Source organism: Saccopteryx bilineata, chromosome X, assembly GCF_036850765.1.
Source record: "Saccopteryx bilineata isolate mSacBil1 chromosome X, mSacBil1_pri_phased_curated, whole genome shotgun sequence".
Classification (NCBI taxonomy): Eukaryota; Metazoa; Chordata; class Mammalia; order Chiroptera; family Emballonuridae; genus Saccopteryx; species Saccopteryx bilineata.
In genome coordinates, this window is record NC_089502.1 from 23491428 (window position 1) to 23504713 (window position 13286).

The 13286-nt window shown below is 39.5% G+C and overlaps 1 protein-coding gene across 2 annotated transcripts in view; it reads left to right on the top strand.

Annotated features, from left to right (window-relative positions):
• TENM1 (teneurin transmembrane protein 1) overlaps window positions 1-13286 on the top strand; it is a 1131584-nt gene that overhangs the window by 1032110 nt on the left and 86188 nt on the right. For both annotated transcript variants that reach the window (XM_066248720.1, XM_066248721.1), the window contains one exon: window positions 7156-7310. In XM_066248720.1, the coding sequence (XP_066104817.1) occupies window positions 7156-7310 (155 nt within the window). The remainder of the gene's footprint in view (window positions 1-7155; window positions 7311-13286) is intronic.

The window sequence follows — 13286 nt, forward strand, 5'->3', positions numbered from 1 at the left end:
GTGTTTTTTCAGGGTTTCTCTTGTGATTGATTTTTAGTTTCATACCATGTGGTCAGAGAAAATGGTTGATATGATTTTAGTCTTCTTAAATTTATGGAGATTTGTTTTGTGTCCTAACATGTAGTCTATCCTTGAAACTGTGGGTCCTGTGACACATTCTCTTCCACTGGGTGCTCCAAGAATATCCTTTGTATGAGTTATTAGGATCATCCTATTGTAGTTGAGTCTTGATTACTATTGCTCCTTTTACATGTAGGGTCATTTTTCAGGATGGTTGACTGTGAAGATCAACACTGACCATAATATACAAGCTATTGTACAGGTGCTGACCACATGAAGCATAATTCTTCTCAGTAGGGTCTGGTGCCTGCCAAGATCTTCCTTTGGATATGCTGCTTGTGAAGCTAGTTGGATCCTGCTCTATTGTTGTCTAAATCTGGCCACTGGGTGTGTCAGCTCCAGGACTTCTTGGGAGAGATTGTGGTGCATGCCAATGTCAGACACTGCCTGTGATGGTTTCTTGCAACCTACTGGGAGCTACAAAGTGATCCACAGTTTATGCCTGCCTCTGCTGAGCCTGGGTGTTTGTGGGAATGATCAAGCTGTGCACCAAGACTGGCTTTTACCACCACTGAGCCCAGGGGTAGGTCAGAAAAATTCCCTAGGAATCTTGAGGTCCACTTCTACCTATCTCCACCTGATGACAGCCTGTTAAGCTCAGTCACTGAAAGAGCCTCTGGCAGTACTCAAGTTGCATGAGGTAGTTTCCAGTGAGTCACCAGGTAGGGGCAAGGAATGTTCACCAGATTGATAGAGTTTCCAACTCAGTGCCAGTGCTGGGTCTGAGGCCACTCAGCAAATATCCCAGGGTATACCAAATCTAGCTGCCATTGACTAGGTGCTTGCACACCTTTGTGGTGGGGCAGGGTTTCAGGGAGTTGTACAGGTGAGGCCAGAAAATTTCATCAGGTCCAAACAGACCAAGATTTGCCCATGTGAAAGAGGGCTTTGCTCTGGTCAGGCATGTTAGGGAAAAATTTTCTCCATCCTAGAGTCACACAATTCTATCTGTCCTAGAGGCTGCCAGAAACTTGTTCTCAGCAGGGTGGGACCACTGGGTGTTGGGAACGGGGGTGGTGCCTATCAAATTGGGGGAAGTTGGAGAGAATAGCCCCTCCCCAGAGCCACTCAATTCAGTCTGTCCAGGATTCTTTCCAGACATAGGCAGGGTGGAGTCCTTGGAGCTGGAACAGTGGGACTTTTGAAATCTCCTCTGAGAAGGAGGCAGCAGTCATGTTCACAGGAATGTAATGGGTAAATGTCCCCCATCCGGGCATAACAATACCTGACTTCAAACTCTATTATAGGGCCACGACAATCAAAACAGCATGGTATTGGCAGAAAAATAGACACTCAGACCAATGGAACAGAATAGAAAGTCCAGAAATAAAACCACATATATATAGTCAAATAATTTTTGATAAAGGGGCCAACAACACACAATGGAGAAAAGAAAGCCTCTTCAATAAATGGTGCTGGGAAAACTGGAAAGCCACATGCAAAAGAATGAAACTGGACTACAGTCTCTCCCCCTGTACAAAAATTAACTCAAAATGGATCAAAGATCTAAACATAAGACCTGAAACAATTAAGTACATAGAAGAAGACATAGGTACTCAACTCATGGACCTGGGTTTTAAAGAGCATTTTATGAATTTGACTCCAATGGCAAGAGAAGTGAAGGCAAAAATTAATGAATGGGACTACATCAGACTAAGAAGTTTTTGCTCAGCAAGAGAAACTGATAACAAAATAAACAGAAAGCCAACTAAATGGGAACTGATATTTTCAAACAACAGCTCAGATAAGGGCTTAATATCCAAAATATACAAAGAACTCATAAAACTCAACAACAAACAAACAAACAATCCCATAAAAAAATGGGAAGAGGATATGAATAGACACTTCTCCCAGGAAGAAATACAAATGGCCAACAGATATATGAAAAGATGCTCATCTTCTTTAGCTATTAGAGAAATGCAAATCAAAACGGCAATGAGATACCACCTCACACCTGTTCGATTAGCTGTTATTAGCAAGTCAGGTAATAGCAAATGTTGGAGAGGCTGTGGAGAAAAAGGAACCCTCATCCACTGTTGGTGGGAATGTAAAGTAGTACAACCATTATGGAAGAAAGTATGGTGGTTTCTCAAAAAACTGAAAATAGAACTACCTTATGACCCAGCAATCCCTCTACTGGGTATATATCCCCAAAACTCAGAAACATTGATACGTAAACACACATGCAGCCCCATGTTTATTGCAGCATTGTTCACAGTGGCCAGGACATGGAAACAACCAAAAAGCCCATCAATAGATGACTGGATAAAGAAGATGTGGCACATATACACTATGGAATACTACTCAGCCATAAGAAATGATGACATCGGAACATTTACAGCAAAATGGTGGGATCTTGATAACATGATACGAAGCGAAATAAGTAAATCAGAAAAAAACAGGAACTGTATTATTCCATACATAGGTGGGACATAATAGTGAAACTAAGAGACATTGATAAGAGTGTGGTGGTTACAGGGGGAGGGGGGAATGGGAGAGGGAAAGGGGGAGGGGGAGGGGCACAGAGAGAACAAGATAGAGGGTGACGGAGGACAATCTGACTTTGGGTGGTGGGTATGCAACATAATTGAACGACAAGATAACCTGGACTTGTTATCTTTGAATATATGTATCCTGATTTATTGATGTCACCCCATTAAAAAAATAAAATTATAAAAAAAAAAAAAAAGAAAACAAGATAGAAGGTGACAGAGGACAATCTGACTTTGGGTGGTGGGTATGCAACATAATTGAACGACAAGATAACCTGGACTTGTTATCTTTGAATATATGTATCCTGATTTATTGATGTTGCCCCATTAAAAAAATAAAATTATTAAAAAAAAATAAAAAATAAAAAAAAATAAAAAAATGTCCCCCATCCTTAAGCCACACAACTCAGTCACTGACCTGCCACTCAGTAATATTTAATGCAGAGGTCATAGAAAGTGATATCAGATTATAGGCCTGCCACAAACCAGACCAAATTCTAGGCATTCAAGAAATTGATTTTACAAAACACAAACAAAAATAAAAAGGGGAGATACTTATCCTCAGTTCAGATGTTCTGGAGATAAAATAAATATTTATGTGTGATCATCCTATGACCTAACCCAATTTTAAAAGTCTTCTTACAAACCTCTGTAAAAGTCCTTATGCCTGTACAAATGATAAAGGGACTTATTGGCATGGATTTCCTTATTTGGAAATGTTGGTTTCCTTAAGGAACTCACTAACACATAGATGACTTTAGAGACATTCCAGGAAAGTTAAAATGCATCTGGAACTTTTATAGATGTTAAGGATTAATACTTCATGAGACATCAGGATTAACCAAAGTGCACCTTAAAGCCAAGTCTTAATATTAATCTCCTGCCAATGAATTAGCTCATCCAAAAGCAGTTTATTAAGTTGGGTTTATAAACTGTCTTTGGATGAGTTCACTCTTTGCCAGGAAAATTATTATATATGTATGTGTGTGCGCGGACTTTCACGCATTTATGCTAAACAGACATGTTTGTTATCATAGCTTTCCTACCTTTAACATACATTATCAGTTTCCCAAGGTCTGAATAAAGGAAAAGTTGGATAAGACAAAATTATAGAGTAGTTTTAAAGTAACGTGTAAAGCCAGTAGCCACGGCCACCATCATAGCCGCCTGGCCCATGTAGGTTCGCATTTGATTCAGACAGTCGGTAATGAAACAACGGAGCCAAAAACTGGTGGGCCATCACCTTTAATCCTAGCTTGCACCCAGCAGGCAATAAATACACACACTGGGTTCCAAAACCCACTCATTCAGTGCTCACAAAGCCACTGACTTATCCGAGATTCCTAAAATCAAAGTTTCTACCTCACTAGACTTATTCACCTCTGTTCTCCATCTCCTCTCTGCACAAACTCTGCACTAACTGGCTTCTCCTTCAGCACTCCACCATTTTGGCTGCCTTTCCCTGGCCTCCTACATGTGGCCTTTCTCTGCTCTCCCTTCTAATGCTAATCTCAGGAACTGAGAGCGAGCAAGCCCCTGTCTGCCCCACTTTATAGTGTAGAAATCAAAACCTTTAATTCAATATACAAACAAAGAAGTCTCTGATACAAAGTCACTTATCTGAAGCATAATGGGATTCCTCATGAGAGTGTACCACCCCATATCATGCAATCAGTCAAGGTGTGAGGAAAAGCTTAGTCTTAAAACTAAGCCTTAGGCTGTAAGGACCCTGCCTGCTTACAGCCTGTCTCCCACACCCAATGCAAACTATAAGTGAGCAAATATATATATCAGTTTACAAACTTATTTGACCAACATAACATCATTTGGTTATTTTCAAGAGCAGTGTCAAAAGAACCAAGGGATGCAGGAGTTGAACCATATGTTCTGTATATGTGTCTGACACTTTTAAAATACATTATTTCATATGACACTTATCACAACCTAGGCTTGGGTAACCAATTCATTCTAATTTGCTAGGACTGTCCCAGTCTTAAAACTGAACCTTGCCTAAATCCCAGGCAAACTACAACAGTTGGTCACCTTACTAGGTAAGGCAGTAAAATGTGTTTGAAAACCAGTTTCCATCATGGAGTGGGTGGTAGTGGGTGTCTTTTCCCCACATCACCAACAAGCAATTCTTGGACACCAGCTAGGTGTCTTACAATTTAATTTAATTCTGATTCAATTCTGATACTACCTACCTAGATATAGCATCAGATCCCAAATGGGTGCAGAGTTGACTTCAGGTGGTGAACACACAATACAGTGTACAGATGATGTGTTGTGGATTTGTGCACCTGAAACCTATATAATTTTGTTAACTTATCACCCCAATAAATGCAATAAAAATGGAGGAAAACATCCCACAAGGTAAGAGCTCAATCCTACAAGACTCTCCCCACCTGCCACTATAGATGCCAATAGCAAGTCCAGGTTGTGAACTCTGCTTCTGATCAACTAGGGTATAAATCAGAGGTTCCAACAACTCTCAGATTGGTTCTATTAATTTTCTAGAATGACTTACAGAATTCAGAGAAATATTTTATTTACTAAGTCACCAGTTTATTGTAAAAGACATAACTCTGGAGCAGTCAAATTGAAGAGTTGCATACGGAAAGATATAGAGAAAGGGCGCAAAGCTTCCATGTCCTCTCAGAGTGAGGCACTCCTCCCAATTCACTACATATTCACATAACCCAAAAGCTCTCTGAATCCTGTCCTTTGGGTTTTTGTGGAGGCTTTATTACATAGACACAACTGATTAAATCCAGTGGTAGGATTCAGCTGGTTTGCAACTGTTCAGTAGAACCAATACCTAATTTTTTGTTGAGTTCTGTGAACCAGTTGTTAAAATGGCTCTTGTAACCAGGGATCTCTCTAAGGTGGGCACCTGAGCAGCCACCTAATGTAGAAATTACAAATTTACATTCTTTACTCTTTTTTAATGTTTATCTGTGCACCAGCATAGTCTAAGTGCCCTTAGTAATGTTCATTGTGTCCATAGGTGAAAAAAAATTGCAAGTGAGGATGCCAATCAAGAAGCAATTTAGGCCTGACCTGGCGGTGGTGCAGTGGATATAGTATCAGACTAGGACGTGAAGGATCCAGGTTCGAAACTTCAAGGTTGCCAGCTTGAGCAAAGACTCATCTGGTTTGAGCACGGCTCACCAGCTTGAGCCCAAGGTTGCTGGCTTGAACAAGGGGTCACTCAGTCTGCTGTAGCCCCCTGGTCAAGGCACATATGAGAAAGCAATCAATGAACAGCTAAGGTGCCGCAATGAAGAATTGATGCTTCTCATCTCTCTCCCTTCCTGTCTGTCTGTCCCTATCTGAATGTCTCTCTGTCTCTCTCTGTCTCTGTCACAAAAAAACAGTCAATTTAGAAATATCTTAAAAAATATTTTTATTATTTTTGTGAAGTATTATTTAATATTTTTTTAATTAACATTTTAAAACATTTTCTTATACCAATCTAGTTTTGTGTACTTCTTTTTTGTTCTTACTTAAGTATTAAATGCATGAAATAATAAACTACCTTTCGGTGTTCATTTTTCTATACTTAAAAGGGTTGTTAAATTATTTAAATCCCACCACTGATTAAATCATTGGCCATTGCTGATTGAACTCCATCTCTAGCCTTCTAATCACATGGTTGGCTTCACTGGCAACTAGCTCATACTTAAGTGAGGTTCAACATTAACACAACAAAAGCTACCTTTGTCTGTCAACACTTAGACAATTCCAAGAGTTTTAGGTGCTTTTTGTTAGAAATGGGGATGAAGAACATATATATAGATTTCTTATAACAAATCACAACATAGGCAGATATCATTTCCATATTTTACCAAAGAGGCTGAAATTTGGAGAGACAAATTTCTCCATCAAAGTCACACATCCATTATGAGCAATGATTCAGTATATGAACCGTAGTCTTCTGTTATTTTTTCGGGAAGCTTAACCATTCTTTTGGAACCATACTTTTGCATTTAACCATACTTTTGTTCTTCAGTGACCCCCCCCCCTTAATAGATACTACAAAGAAAAAAAATTCAGTCCAGTTTATCAAGATTATTGCAAACTTCCTGTTAACTGATTGTGAATTGAAAATAATTGTAATACTTTCCAAGTCAGTTATTTCTAATTCAACTAGGAAATAGCAAGTAACCTATGTACTTGTACCCTAAAAGAGATGCAATGCATATAATCTCCCTTTTTTTTTTGCATTTATCTTAAGGGTTTTTTTTCTCTTTGTGGGGGTAAGCAAGTGTCAAGGGAGTGGAAATGTTAAACTGGACAATACAAAATTATTAGACCTGCCTTTATCTCCACACATTACATTTTGTCATTTCTTCTCAATACACAAACAAGCTAATGTGTGCCCAAACAGACCTCTCCCATCACTATCCTGTCTGTGCTAAGCATAATTGAATCCATATGTCTTTAAAATGCTTTTCCATTTCTATAGCTTCTTTCAAATTCTTGATCTTGGTGCAAATGTGGCCCACTAGCTTCCTAATGCTCATTTGCTCTTTCTCAACAGGCATCTCAGTTGATAGGCATGGATTCATTTACTTTGTAGATGGGACTATGATTCGGAGAATTGATGAGAATGATGTGATCACCACCGTAATTGGCTCCAACGGTCTGACTTCCACACAGCCACTGAGCTGTGACTCAGGAATGGACATCACTCAGGTAGGCGTCACTGATTTTCAAGTGTTATCACCATTTGGCATCATGGAAATGAATAACCATTTTCTACAGAAATTAGGTGGAAAGGAAGCTTGGGGTATCTGTTATAACATCAGATAGCAGAAGTTACTTTTTATGTAAGTTACTTTTTTCCTCCTCAGAAAAACTCAGTTGGGAGAAAATGGCAAGTGGGGATGGGAGTAATGCCAGGTGGAATGTTGGCATAAGAATTAAAGTACCTCAAATTAAATCAGTTAGAGGATAAGGCTAATCTCACTTATGAACTATATTCCTAGATACATAATTTTATTTTTTAAATAATACAGTATCTCACATTTGGGAAAGTACTGACTACTAAAGGGTTTTTTTAATTTAAAAAAATTAATTTATTGATAAGTTGAGAGAGAGAAAAGAGAAACACCAAGTTGTTGTTCCACTTATTCATGCATTCATTGGTTGATTCTTGTATGTGCTCTGACTGGGAATTGAACCCACAATTTTGGCATATTGGAACAATGCTCTAACTAACTGAGCTACCCACCCACGGCCTGACTACTAAAGTGTTTATAAATCTTGTTAAATGAACATGAGTATGACTTGTTATTTATGTATCTGTAAAAAGCTATTTCTAGAGCATTTGAAAGTTTTTTAAGTAAAAGCAACATTCCTTCTGAGATCTATTTTACGTGTACTTCAGAAAGCTTTATGCCAGTAAGGAAAAAAGGAAAAATTCAGTGTAGCTCTCATCTGAGTCCAAAATTCTGATTTTACCAAATTCTACAAAATTAAGAGTAGATATGTAGAGAGATTATAGAACATACAGCATAGTTCCAGTATAGTTCCAGTGCCTGTGGGCAACTTTCTTAGTCTTCAGACACAAGATGTTGGAATTTAAAATAAGGAAATAGTCGAGACATCCTTATAAGGCATTGTAAGCTTTAATATTCCATGTACCTGTGACTCTGAAGAAGGAGATTATTAGATTTTTTTTCAAATGAATTAGAGTAGAAATTGAGAGTTTTAGAATTAGTGGTCAGAGGGGATATTTTTGACAGCAAATAATGAAACACCTATCTAAAAGTGATTTAAATAATAAGGTTTCATTATCTTACGTAGTAGGATGGCCAGAGGTAGGCAAAGATGCCAGAAGATTTTCTCCTTGTGTTACAATGGCCAGAATCAAGTCACATACTCGTGTCATCACCAGTCACTGACAAAGGGAAAATCAGGTCTTCGAAATGGATTCAGACCTTCTAGAACTGCGTTGCTGTCCATGAGCATATTACTACTTAATTCTTGAACCAAAATCAGGGTTCTGTTACTACTGGGGAGGCAGCCAGCAATGTCCTCCATAGTTAGGATATTCCTGTCACTTCATTATTCATGCTACCTGAAACCTAGTACAACAAGAAAAAGAAAGTGAACACATCACTCAGAAATTTTGCTTTAATCATTAGCTATAATATTCCCTCCCATCTCCATTCGCCATGCATACCCATTTGTATAGAACACTAGAAATGTACCTTTTGGGGAGTTTCTTCCCCTGTGCCTCTGCCTCACCCTGGAAACTCAGAAAATCATCAAATAGAGTCAACTCTAAAAATAAAATGGAGATCAAGAGGCCTGGAAAACAGACAAAATGAATGAATGATTCTATTTTTTAATACTTTAATAATTTTATTTTTTTAATGGGGCAACATCAATAAATCAGGATACATATATTCAAAGATAACATGTTCAGGTTATCTTGTTGTTCAATTATGTTGCATACCCATCACCCAAAGTCAGATTGTCCTCCATCACCTTCTATCTAGTTTTCTTTGTGCCCCTCCCCCTCCCCCTTTCCCTCTCCCTCTCCCCTTCCCCCCGTAACCACCACACTCTTATCAATGTCTCTTAGTCTCATTTTTATGTCCCACCTACATATGGAATAATGCAGTTCCTGTTTTTTTTCTGATTTACTTATTTCACTTCGTATAATGTTATCAAGATCCCACCATTTTGCTGTAAATGATCCGATGTCATCATTTCTTATGGCTGAGTAGTATTCCACAGTGTATATGTGCCACATCTTCTTTATCCAGTCATCTATTGACGGGCTTTTTGGTTGTTTCCATGTCCTGGCCACTGTGAACAATGCTGCAATAAATATGGGGCTGCTTGTGTCTTTACGTATCAATGTTTCTGAGTTTTTTGGGGTATATACCCAGTAGAGGGATTGCTGGGTCATAAGGTAGTTCTATTTTCAGATTTTTGAGGAACAACCATACTTTCTTCCATAATGGTTGTACTACTTTACATTCCCACCAACAGTGAATGAGGGTTCCTTTTTCTCCAACATTTGCTATTATCTGTCTTGTTAATAATAGCTAATCTAACAGGTGTGAGGTGGTATCTCATTGCAGTTTTGATTGGCATTTCTCTAATAACTAATGAAGATGAGCATCTTTTCATATATCTGTTGGCCATTTGTATTTCCTCCTGGGAGAAGTGTCTGTTCATGTCCTCTTCCCATTTTTTTATTGGATTGTTTGTTTGTTGTTGAGTTTTATGAGTTCTTTGTATTTTGGATATTAGGCCCTTATCTGAGCTGTTGTTTGAAAATATCATTTCCCATTTAGTTGGCTTTCTGTTTATTTTGTTATCAGTTTCTCTTGCTGAGCAAAAACTTCTTAGTCTGATGTAGTCCCATTCATTAATTTTTGCCTTCACTTCTCTTGCCTTTGGAGTCAAATTCATAAAATACTCTTTAAAACCCAGGTCCATGAGCTTAGTACCTATGTCTTCTTCTATGTACTTTATTGTTTCATGCCTTATTTATGTTTAGATCTTTGATCCATTTTGAGTTAATTTTTGTACAGGGGGACAAACTGTAGTCCAGTTTCATTCTTTTGCATGTGGCTTTTCAGTTTTCCCAGCACCATTTATTGAAGAGGCTTTCTTTTCTCCATTGTGTGTTGTTGGCCCCTTTATCAAAAATTATTTGACTATATATATGTGGTTTTATTTCTGGACTTTCTATTCTGTTCCATTGGTCTGAGTGTCTATTTTTCTGCCAATACCATGCTGTTTTGATTGTCGTGGCCCTATAATAGAGTTTGAAGTCAGGTATAGACAATACCAGCTTCATTCTTTTTCTTTAGGATTGCTTTGGCTATTCGGGGTATTTTATAGTTCCATATAAATCTGATGATTTTTTGCTCCATTTCTTTAAAAAATGTCATTGGAAGGCCTTGGCCGGTTGGCTCAGTGGTAGAGCGTCAGCCTGGCATGCAGGGGACCCGGGTTCGATTCCAGGCCAGGGCACATAGGAGAAGCACCCATTTGCTTCTCCACCCCCTCCCCTCCTTCCGCTCTGTCTCTCTCTTCCCCTCCCACAGCCAAGGCTCAATTGGAGCAAAGATGGCCCGAGCACTGGGGATGGCTCCTTAGCGTCTGACCCAGGCGCTAGAGTGGCTCTGGTCGTGGCAGAGCGACACCCCGGAGGGGCAGAGCATCACCCCCTGGTGGGCAGAGCATCGCCCCTGGTGGGCGTGCCGGGTGGATCCCGGTCAGGCGCATGCGGGAGTCTGTCTGACTGTCTCTCCCCGTTTCCAGCTTCAGAAAAATACAAAAAAAAAATGTCATTGGAATTTTGATGGGAATTGTATTAAATTTGTATATTGCTTTGGGTAATATGGCCATCTTGATTATATTTATTCTTTCTAACCAAGAACAAGGAATATTATTCCATCTCATTATATCTTTTTCAATTTCCCTTAACAATGGTTTATAGTTTTCATTATATAAGTCCTTTACATGAATTAACAATTCTTAAGAGAGATTTGACTGGATCAGGCTATCAAGTCCTAGAGCAGTCTAACTTTTTATGTTGCAAAATCCTACATAAGACAAGGAAAGGAAGCCAATTTATGGCAGTAAGGAAGATTGTGGAAGTGTTTATATGGAGGAGGGGAAAGAAAGGAGAGATGGACATATATGATTCACTCATGGAATATTTTTAACTTAAAGTAGTACATTTAGCACTGCAATCAGTCAACTCTAGACAATTTATCTCTTTCTGTGTGGAAAAGCTATGTGGAAAAGATCATTCTTCATCTAAATAGAGCAAACATGATCCTCATCACCATGAGAAGGTGACACTTTGCAAGCCATAACTGCCACCATAAAAACAACCTCATCTCTTTTAGGTTGGAATGTAGAGTGTAGCCCAGGGGTCAGGAACCTTTTTAGCTGAGAGAGCCATGAACGCCACATATTTTAAAATGTCATTCCGTGACAGCCATACAACAACCCGTGTACATTACAAATTATTTAATAAAAAATTTGGTATATAGCCTGATCAGGCGGTGGCGCAGTGGATAGAGCGTCAGACTGGGATGCGGAGGACCCAGGTTCGAGACCCCGAGGTCACCAGCTTGAGCGTGGGCTCATCTGGTTTGAGCAAAAACTCACCAGCTTGAACCCAAGGTCGCTGGCTCCAGCAAGGGGCTACTCAGTCTGCTGAAGGCCCGCGGTCAAGGCACATATGAGAAAGCAATCAATGAACAACTAAGGTGTAGCAACGTGCAATGAAAAACTAATGATTGATGCTTCTCATCTCTCTCCATTCCTGTCTGTCTGTCCCTGTCTATCCCTCTCTATGACTCACTCTCTGTCTCTGTTAAAAAAAAAAAAAAATTTGGTATTGTCCCAGAGGACAGCTGTGATTGGCTCCAGCCACCCGCAACCATGAACATGAGCGGTAGGAAGTGAATGGATTGTAATACATGAGAATGTTTTATATTTTTAATGTTATTATTTTTTTATTAAAGATTTGTCTGCGAGCCAGATGCAGCCATCAAAAGAACCACATCTGTTTCACAAACCATAGGTTCCTGACCCCTGGTGTAGCCCATTGAAAAGGGGCTCTGGTGACCAAGAGTCAGAATCACATTTTTTCTATGACATTTCATTCCAAGCCTCATTTTTCTTGATGCCTCCATCCCTTTTCCTTACAAAAATGATTCAGAGAAAAAAAAAGTAATTTGCGGGTAGTTGGAAGGGGGAGAGAAGCCTCATGTTCATATTATTTGGCAGCTGTCTATTGCTGTCCATCATTTCTTGTCCTATGCTTAAAGTGCCCTGAAGAGCAACTAGAATATTTCCTCTTGAGCTGGTAGAACAACGAGTCCATATAGTCCTCAGTGTCCAGGTTATCACCTTCCACCTTTATTAGGGGCTTGCTTCTCACAGCTCCATTCTCTCAGTCCGGAATTACCTTTGCTGATCCAAATTTCACTCCCTACCTTTCTCACAACTCATCTCTCCCATGGGAACCTTCCCTGATGATTCTAGTTCTCACTGTTGTCTCATTCCCTTACTGAAAGTTAGAATCACCACATTTAATGTGTAATCTGTTCTCTGTAAGCCGACTATGTCTTCAACTAGTCTCCCAAGGTAGACTATGTTCTTTAGACATGCATACAAGTGCTCTGCAGGTGCAGTGAACATGTATACCAATACTGAAAGGACACATGGTGCAAACAAGATGGAGAAGCAGTGAGAAATGAAGCTAGAGAGCTGAATGGAAAGTATATGGCGAATGACTTGATAAGCATGATAGAGTTTCAGTTTTATCCAGTGGACAACAGGGAACCAATAGCATCATTAATCAGCGAAGCACATTTTTAAAATAGTATTAAGCATGGAAATGTGTTTTGCAAAGATCAGTCTAGTCTAGCCTGACCGTTGGTGCAGTGGATAAAGCCTCAACCCAGAACGCTGGGATTACAGGTTCAAAAACCCGAGTTTGTGGCTTTGAATGCAGGCTATCAGTGCAGGGTTGCTGACTTAAGTGGAAGAATCATCTTGATCCCAAAACTAGCCAGCCTGAGCCCAAAGGTCACTGGTTTGAACAAGGGGACACTGGCTTGACCCTGGTCAACAATATACAAGTAAAGTGAAAGCAACTATGTGTTGATGCCTCTTACCCTCTCT